This window comes from Centruroides sculpturatus, unplaced genomic scaffold (genome assembly GCF_000671375.1).
Source record: "Centruroides sculpturatus isolate CEXI.00-Female unplaced genomic scaffold, Cexi_2.0 scaffold1950, whole genome shotgun sequence".
NCBI lineage: Eukaryota > Metazoa > Arthropoda > Arachnida > Scorpiones > Buthidae > Centruroides > Centruroides sculpturatus.
The window spans coordinates 46,391-56,240 of record NW_019386233.1 but is presented as its reverse complement, the minus strand read 5'-3'; the positions used below and the strand labels follow the sequence as shown (position 1 = coordinate 56,240).

The following is a 9,850-nucleotide window of genomic DNA, read 5'->3' as shown; positions in this document are numbered from 1 at the left end:
TTTTAATTCACAGTTTAAACACTCGAGAAGATTTAGAAACATCGATATCGTCGGCCGCCATTTTCTTTAACGAAGTGAACTAACCCTTTCCTTCGTGAACTTCGTTAGAGTTTCGTTCGAAACGTCATCACAGCAGAACATGCCCACTGAGCGAGACTACTACTTTTAGAACGATTCGTTACTAACGCGTTTAACTCGTGCGACTTTACGAACGTACCCTATGTGAGTATCTTTATTGTAAATATATTGAATATATAAAATTTCCTAAATTTTCTTTATTCGGTTTAATTATGTTTTCATAATCGGAATGATTATTCTAAACTTTTTTATATCTAAAAAAATTTTACACAATAATTTTAATCCTATACAGTATACCAGTGTTTTCCAACTTGTATCGTACAAACTCTTTGGAGCTTCTATAAACGTTGCGGCTTACCAGTCTAAAGACCGATCCTTTTTATGCATTTATTCAAATAGTATTTTTATTTCTATAGAATATTTGTAAAATTATGAGTTTTTGTTTTCGTAAGTTTAACCTATTATCAAAATTTTTACAAATCAACCGTAATATATTTTAAATTTTAAACATTTTTGTTTTAAAAATTACATTGCTTGTTAAATTTGTTAAATTCAAAGTGTGTCGCTAATCCAAAAAGGTTGGGAAACACTGCAATATACTGAAGAATGAATCGTTGAGTCGTAATGCATTTGTATGTATTCGATTAAATATCATATAAAATCCAGTTTTGGTGATGTTCTTTGTGTATTGCCTGAATCTTGTTATTTTGGTTTTTGCAGAAACTTCTACTATTCTTCAATTATAAAAATTAATACTTATCATTTTAGAAACAGTCACGTAAAATTGATGGCGCGCAAAGACGAATGTGTTGTTTCGTACAATCGAATACGTCACATGTACAAATTTCCAAACAGATGAATATATGTACTGTACCAAACCTAACTTTTATTCATATAAAATAAATTAGTTTACAAAATTTCTTTGCAAAAGAAAATAAATAAACTTATTTCAAATATATTTCTATATTAACACGTTTGTATTCTCTTGACTGTATGAATTGCTATTTTCGTCAGAATTGACGCAGCGATTTATTTCTGCCATCGTTTATTATCTTTCAATAATAAAAAGGCTAAAAAATAAATAATGATATAGTCATTATTATGTTTCTATATATTATAAAAACGAAAAATAATATACAAATTATTTTTAATACTAAAATAATTGATTAAAATAAATTAAATCAGATCATGTTAGTCTACTTCAACAATAAAAGGATACTTAATAAGCTTAATTTAGTATAGTAAATCAATTTCTTATCATAATTTTTATTAAAAACTATTTTAACATTTTAGTGATAAAAAATAATTTACAGGTTTAATTTAATTTATGTTTCATTAAATTAATACAGACATTAATTCAAATTCAAAATTGAATAATTATCTTACAAATGTCAAAATTTCTTTTTGCTCTTTCAGGTTCTTCATCATACGATTGTTCTTCATAATCCGGTTGTTCTTCATCATCAGATTGTTCTTTATCAACCGATTGTTCTTCTTCTCCTTAAAATTGTTAAAAATTTACATAAAATAAATTTTAATTTTAGTAAGAAATAATATACTTTGATCTGGTTTTTCATAAAGTATCATATATACAAGGTATGTTTAATTATTCTACATAATGTTAATTGATTGATACGAGCATCTCTGATAACGGATTCACTGCCGCTACGAAAAATTTAACACATTGTAAGCAATTACTATTCGTTAGTGCAGTATGTGGTCTCTTACAGGGGCGTAGCCACGGAGGGGCAGGGCGTAGCACTTGCCCCCTGGCTCATTTGATAGTCAAACGGTTCAATGTCTGGATGGTCTGTGGTAAGACTCGAAGATTATAGAATGTTCAAAATTCAAATTTAGCGAAAAAGTTCTAGTACCTTCTGTTCCCTATGTAAGTGCTGCAATCAGTTCGAATGACTCAGTTGAGTGAGTTCGCACATTTGAGCTTGTTCAGAACATACAACGAGCGAGGTGTATTTGAAACGTCATTGCGTCTTTGAGCAATACCGGATTTATTACGTCGTTTTAAATTAATAAGTGCTATATTTATTTCTATTGCATGTTGTAAGGGTTTTAATAAATCCGTTAACGTTTTTCGCGCGTTTATTTAATTTTTGGACGGCAATCCCGTAACAATAACAATCTAAAATGAATATTAGAAACTTTTTTTAGCACGAAAGGTATGTATCTATATTACTTTCATTTGAGTCGATGAGTCGCAAAGCAATCTAAAGCAACCTAAAATCTTCAGGAAATGTGAAGACTNTTTAACCTATTATCAAAATTTTTACAAATCAACCGTAATATATTTTAAATTTTAAACATTTTTGTTTTAAAAATTACATTGCTTGTTAAATTTGTTAAATTCAAAGTGTGTCGCTAATCCAAAAAGGTTGGGAAACACTGCAATATACTGAAGAATGAATCGTTGAGTCGTAATGCATTTGTATGTATTCGATTAAATATCATATAAAATCCAGTTTTGGTGATGTTCTTTGTGTATTGCCTGAATCTTGTTATTTTGGTTTTTGCAGAAACTTCTACTATTCTTCAATTATAAAAATTAATACTTATCATTTTAGAAACAGTCACGTAAAATTGATGGCGCGCAAAGACGAATGTGTTGTTTCGTACAATCGAATACGTCACATGTACAAATTTCCAAACAGATGAATATATGTACTGTACCAAACCTAACTTTTATTCATATAAAATAAATTAGTTTACAAAATTTCTTTGCAAAAGAAAATAAATAAACTTATTTCAAATATATTTCTATATTAACACGTTTGTATTCTCTTGACTGTATGAATTGCTATTTTCGTCAGAATTGACGCAGCGATTTATTTCTGCCATCGTTTATTATCTTTCAATAATAAAAAGGCTAAAAAATAAATAATGATATAGTCATTATTATGTTTCTATATATTATAATTTTCGTCAGAATCGATGCAGCGATTTATTTCTGCCCTCGTTTATTATCTTTCAATAATAAAAAAGCTAAAAAATAAATAATGATATAGTCATTATTATTACAGTAAATGTTTCTATATAATATAAAAACGAAAAATAATATACAAATTATTTTTAATACTAAAATAATTGATTAAAATAAATTAAATCAGATCATGTTAGTTCACTTCTACAATAAAAAGATACTTAATGAGCTTAATTTATTATATTAAATCAATTTCTTATCATAATTTTTATTAAAAATTATTTTAACATTTTAGTGATTAAAAATAATTTAATTAATTTATGTTTTATTTACTTTGAATACAAACATTAATTTATAATAATTCAAATTGAAAATTGAATAATTATCTTACAAATGTCAAAATTTCTTTTTGCTCTTTCAAGTTCTTCATCATTTGATTGTTCTTCTTAAAATTGTTAAATATTTATATAAAATAAATTTTAATTTTAGTAAGAAATAATATACTTTGATCTGGTTTTTCATAAAGTATCATATATATGTTTAATTATTCTAGATAATGTTAATTGATTGATACGAGCATCTCTGATAACGGATTAACTGCCGCTACGAAAAATTTAACACATTGTAAGCAATTACTATTCGTTAGTACAGTATGTGGTCTCTTACAGGGGCGTAGCCACGGTTGGGCAGGGTGTGGCACTTGCCCCCTGGCTTATTTGATAGTCAAACGGTTCAAAGTCTGGCCNCAGGAGGCAGATTTCTTTGAAGTCGGAATTAAAAAATTTTTGAGCGGTATGAGAAATGTTTGAACAAAAATGGAAATTATGTAGAAAAGTCGATAAAAGTATTTAGAATATGGGAAAAAAATACATTTTAATGATATTTACAGTATTTTTCTTCTTATTAAAAACGGACCTTATTTTAAAAATAGCCCTCGTATTAATACGAGGGCTATTTTTAAAATAAGGTCCGTTTTTAATAAGAAGAAAAATACTGTAAATATCATTAAAATGTATTTTTTTCCCATATTCTAAATACTTTTATCGACTTTTCTACATAATTTCCATTTTTGTTCAAACATTTCTCATACCGCTCAAAAATTTTTTAATTCCGACTTCAAAGAAATCTGCCTCCTGCCGCCGGAAGACATTAGGCCGCTTGTCTTGTATGGCACGACGGAGTTTTCTGAAGGTCACAATAAACATCAGAATTGATTGTTGTACCTCTTGGCATAAAATCCACTAACAATGTCCTTTCCTGTCCCAAAAAACAGTTACCATGATCTTTCGTGCTGAAACCGAATAACAGATCGTATCTTACAGTCAGCTGGTGACTCAGTTTTCTTAAACATTATGAACTTCTACAGTTTAGCACACAGACAGGCGATACGGCTGCAAATGGCATCTAAACACCCGCAAAGCATGCTGAAAGCAGATGCTCATGCATACCGCTGCACTCGCGCGTCATTTTCACTCTCATTCACAAACGGACCTTATTTTAAAAATAGCCCTCTTATAATAGTGATTTTGATGTTGTCTTTATTATTGAAATTTTAAGAAAATTCATACAATACTATTAAGGAAATAATAACAAGTATATCACACTCCAATAATTTTAAATAACGATTGAAAATTGTAATTAGCTACTTTTGCAGCAGTTTTGCATAATTAGATGGTTTTGAAATGGTTGATTTTGCAACTAGCAAAAGTAGCTAGTTGCAAATAATAAAACAAATTTGTACAAATTATAGAAGGTTTTTTAAGGTTGAAATTGCTAGTGTATAGAGTCCGTTCAAAAGCTTAAATTCTTAGTTCTTTTAATTTTTTTGAAAAAGTGTAGTAGTAGTAGTTATTTATTTTCTTTTAGGAAGACAGAAGAGGAAGCAACCAGTTAAAAGATAGCGAACGTGATAGCGGCAGAGAAGAGAAATCAAAGCAGAATGTTGGCGCTTGCACAACTGCACCTACACCTGCACTTATTGCTGTTTTAAGTGTATCGAGTGGATCCTCGCTACATTACATTTTTACATCTTACTTTTTAATATAAGGTAGCCAATAACATCGTTATACCTCATATTAAAAAATTTTCGTGTGTCCAGCTCTTAGAGATTAGTTTCGCTATTAAATTCAACTCTATGTTTAAATCGATATTAAACATGCCATTCGAAAATTCTATAAATTATTATTAACAATGAGAATACGGGTGAGGGTCTAACCCTCAAGTCGTCGGATCGGTAGGATTCGCTCACTCCGTCAGTGGATGAATTTAAGGGCCTTAGCGTTTTAGCGGAGAGAGCCGTGGTAAGCTGGGATGTCCGTATAAAAATCAAATGAATACGACAGGTTAACAAATAACAAGAGTTTTATGTATATAAGAATTAGCTACATGAAGAAATAATCTATTGCTAAATCGAACGTCACTTATGTACTGTACTGTACATCTCTAAATACCGAGAGAGAGTTTACAACGAATATAAGTAGAATACCTCTATGCAATGTCTCCAGATCCGGGTTATACGAAAGTCGGAAAGACGATCGTGGATCTTCACAGCAGTGAGATGAGTTGTTCATGAGAATGGCGGGACGGGAGTCTGGGGGTCACCTGCAGTTATGGTGGAATCCCTCTTCTCGGGAAATGTCCGCGCCGAGATTGCGAGTCTTCCATTTTTATTCTAAATTCCCCTCCAATAGGAGTTTAGGATTTGTATCATCTAGTGGGATATTTGTCCTGACACATACGGACAGATGTTGGTCGAAGATGTGCGATAACATCTCGCCACGGGAAATCGTCATTCGAGAAAGGAAGTTTGATTTCCCTTTTGTTACAAAATTTATAATAATGCGTCGTTTTTAATATTAATTTAAGTTTGAAAATTTTTCTTACTAAAATAAACTTATTTTGTCTCCAGATTCTCATATTAACCATTAAATTTCTGATTCGATCATCTTATTCATTTGTGTCATAAAACATTAAGCCAATTCACTCAGTTATACATTTTAATCATTTGAGTGAATTCGCCTTTCTTTACTGTATTCTAATAATATTAAACATTTTCTTACCTGATTCATTGTTATCGTCAATAGTAGACTGAAATTTCGAACTTTCTTCTTTTATTTCACCAGCTTCCGGAAATGTCTGTACATTAGGATCATAAGGGCGTGGATCATTAATAACAATATTTATCTCGTTCTGCCGAGAATCTTTTCTTATTGAATGCGGGCTTACTGAGTGAGTGACTTTGGGTGGACGAGTGGTTTTGGGTCGAGTTGTTTTGGGTAGACGAGTGATTTTGGGTGGACGAGGACGATTTTTTCCTGCCAAAACCAGATAATATAATATAAAACTTTATATCTGCAAAATTCTATATTTCTCTATATATAAAACAGATACTTTATAAGCAATACAAAACTACATAAAAATACAATGAAATTATAGAATAAACTATGAATTCTACAATAGAGAGGTTGGGGCCGACGTTTTCAACGCGAAAACGTGTACTTCGGACGTTCAGTGCCTTCCTGTGAGTATAGATGTTCGACAATGGTGTTTGGATAGTCAGTGGAATCATGCTCGACATTCCAAACACCATTTTCAAACTTCTATACTCACAGGAAGGCAGCGCTGAACGTCCGACGTACACGTTTTCGAGTTGAAAACGTCGGCCGCAACCTCTCTAATAATTCAAAAACTGAAGTTATACCAAAGATAATTACTGTATTCGTTTTTAGCATAAGCGAAACAATTTACAATTTTTATATAATATCCAACGACTGTTTATGGTTTCATTTATTGCCTTTCTTTCTAAACGGATGGCAATATTTCATAATGCATTGTAATATTTATTATTTATGATTATTTTTTATTATATTACTGTAGAGCGTCGTTTATCCGAAAGTCGGTTATCCGAAAAAATTCCAGTCGGCAAAATTAAATTTTCACCAGTGCTGTGGCGCTGCAATCTTTGGCTATGTCTTGGGCTACTCAAATATTTTACGTTTTTGATACTAAATTAACTTCTGAAGTATAATTTTTTATTGTTTTTATATTTTTCAATATATTTATTTTGTTTCTACAAAATAAAACAATAATTTTTTATTTATTTATTACAATAGTCCTCGTTAGGCTTAACAACGACGAAAATTCAACGCGAAGCGACACGCAACGGAAAAAGATTTCAACACGGAAAAGGTTATTTTTTCGTACATAATCGGTTATCCGAAAAACAAGTTATCCGAATGACCCCAGTCCCCAATTGATTCGGATAAACGACGCTCTACTGTATTATTATTAATATTAACTCGTTCGTTTAGATCGAATCGCTTCCATGCTACAGAGAACAATAGACCAAGAACAACTCTAATCCGGTCAATATGACTGCTTTTAAAGCAACAGATTTTCGGGTGTCACCTGCACTACCCCTTTATTCTCTTATTTCATAAAATATGGCTGGGTTACTAGATTGCGAGATTGAACCACAAGTAGAAGATTGAGATATTGGTAGGACTCTAGGCTCTAGATTCTACTCTTGAGCAACTTACTACTTCTTGGGCCACTTTAAAAATAATTTAGGCAACATTTCGAAGAATTCAGCTTTACTTTTTATAAAACCTATCTGCCACCTGTGAAGATCTCATCGGACATGTCCTGTTTATCTGCAGTTTATTTATACTATTATTAACTAACGAAAACAGAGTTCTGTATAAGTAACCGCATTCTGTTTGCTTAATAAATTACTTCAGTTACATGGCATTTGGCATATTGTACAGAAATATGTAAATCTCGGATAATTCGAAATCGCGAATATTTCGTCCCCTGAATTTCGAACTAACGAGGATTTCCTTATCTAACTGGAACTGCAGCGCTCTGTTGCAGCAGCTCCAGTTAGATACTATAGCTCCTTAGATATAGCTCCATCACTCTGTTCTGGAAGAAAGTTTGTTTTCACATTGAACTTGACGTTGGAAAAGAAGGCAAAGATAAATCTATATACAGTATAAAATTGCTTGTCCTGACTGAATGACACTGATTCATCATCGCCCAGAGCAAACCGCTGAACCTAAAGAGGTGACATTTGGTACACAGTTAGGGTACGTCATGAAAACGCACACTAAGAAGGGATTTTTCGAAATTCCCCAGTGGGGGAAGAGGGAGAGCATTAAGTTTTGACCGAAAAAACGGCTCCTACTGTACTATTTTACATGCGATTTTATGTTACGTTTAGTCTTCATTAAGTACTTAAGTGTATTAAATTAATAACATTTCAGACATTGTTATAAATATTTTTATACATTTTGATTTTTTAACCAACTCGAACCTTTTATGGCTGTGAAATTTTTGATGCAGTTCCGTATCGAAAACTGTACCAAAAATGGTGGAAGCATAAATACCGTCACGATCCATTATATTGTCCCTGTCGGGTCAATACGAAAAGTGAAAAGAGTTCGATGAGAACAATGTATTAACTAGGGAAAGGGGATGGGAAAAATGCCTGACTGGGACAAATGGCCAGACTATTAACCACAATAGTACCACGTCATGCTTTACGGGGGACTATCTAGTTGTAAATAAAGTTGTTAATGGAATAGAATTTATAGACGATATTAAGCATTCAACGAAAACTATATAAATCTATGAAATAAGTGTAATATTAAAATTACCTTTGCTCCGTCTTAATCTTCCGATTTGAAATTAAAAATTAACTGAATTAAAACAAACTTTTTTATAATATAAACTATCTTGCATATATAAATACTTACTCTGAACACTGTATCAAACATATTATAAATAAAATGACTAACAAAGCACCGATTTTCATTTTAAGCGTAGGAAAATTATTGGCTATAGCAGATGAATTCAGAAGCTCAAGCGAAGATAAAATATAAAATAAAAATGTTTTGGGTGTTTGCGTTTTATATACACCATATTTATTCTAATAAACAGCGCAACCGCATAATAAACGAAATTATATTCAGCTCCCTCTAACAGAAAGCACGCTGTTTACAGAGGAAGATAGGCTTATTTTAGAGAAAAATTGCACATTCTATTTAGTGTTGTTACTCTTACAATCTGCGGCGTATCTACATAGGGACTAATAGGGGTCACCAAGAGTCATGGGCCCACAAAAATTGAATTATTATCATAAATTTTTAATACATTTTCACCTATCGTTCAGTAAAAAATAGTTAATATTAATAATGTTAATTTATTTTATTTTATTTAAAAATTTTGTTTGTTTATACATTTTTGTTAATAATATTCTTTTATTTCTTATGTATTTTATATACGATGTGAAGTTTGTTATTCAACACCATTTCATAAATAAATATATTTCAACTCTGATTTTGATGTTATTAAAAATGAATTTTAAACCAGTTTAAAGATTCTGAAACTAACAAAAAATAGGGTCCCATTGGACTTCAATAAGCTTTAGGCTCCGAAAAACCTAGATCCGACACTGCTTACACTATACTAAAATAAACAGTGAATGTGCTGAGTGTTCAAGTAATAATAAAGTTAAAAGATTTATTTCTTTAATAGTCGCCCTCAAATAATAATTGCATTCAATTATCAAAGTATAGAAATAATAGTCGATCTCTAATAGTAAGCATTTTTAAATAAACAGCACATTGAATACTTGAGATTATTAAAGTTATAGACAATTCTATTTATAAGAAAATTACGATATTTCAAAATCACTTTCAGATTATTGAAATGTATCCAGTGGCGAATCTACTAAGAAATTAATGAAGTTTAAGCTTCAGGGCTTATAAGCCCTAGGGACCTGAAACAACTTTCTTTTAATGGATGAATTTTTCAACAGAATCGATGCCGCTTTTT

At 31.1% G+C, this 9,850-nt stretch overlaps 1 protein-coding gene across 4 annotated transcripts; it reads right to left on the bottom strand.

The window, feature by feature from the left end:
- Window positions 1-366: 366 nt before the first annotated feature.
- Window positions 367-8,902, bottom strand: LOC111614191. 4 transcript variants are annotated; one of them, XM_023355575.1, is made up of 7 exons: window positions 8,770-8,902; window positions 8,671-8,687; window positions 6,239-6,327; window positions 6,073-6,148; window positions 1,539-1,578; window positions 1,465-1,502; window positions 367-1,148 (listed from the first exon to the last, which is right to left on the bottom strand). In XM_023355575.1, the coding sequence occupies exons 1-7, from the start codon at window positions 8,826-8,828 to the stop codon at window positions 1,108-1,110; spliced, it is 360 nt and encodes a 119-aa protein (XP_023211343.1). In that variant the 5' UTR covers window positions 8,829-8,902; the 3' UTR covers window positions 367-1,107. The 4 variants fall into 4 exon arrangements, with proteins under 4 accessions (XP_023211343.1, XP_023211341.1, XP_023211342.1 ...); XM_023355573.1 differs by having other exon boundaries at window positions 368-1,148; window positions 6,073-6,327; XM_023355574.1 differs by having other exon boundaries at window positions 368-1,148; window positions 1,465-1,578.
- Between the last annotated feature and the right edge of the window lie 948 nt (window positions 8,903-9,850).

What these genes read in the sequence shown, in the direction of transcription:
- LOC111614191 (XM_023355572.1), bottom strand. Translation starts at nt 8,828, where the DNA reads ATGAAAATCGGTGCTTTGTTAGTCATTTTATTTATAATATGTTTGATA. An exon ending in TGACGATAACAATGAATCAG is followed by an intron (nt 1,579 to 6,072) that starts GTAAGAAAATGT and finishes AACAATTTTAAG; the next exon opens with GAGAAGAAGAACAATCGGTT. An exon ending in AAAAAGAAATTTTGACATTT is followed by an intron (nt 1,149 to 1,464) that starts GTAAGATAATTA and finishes TTTATTTTTTAG; the next exon opens with CCTTTTTATTATTGAAAGAT.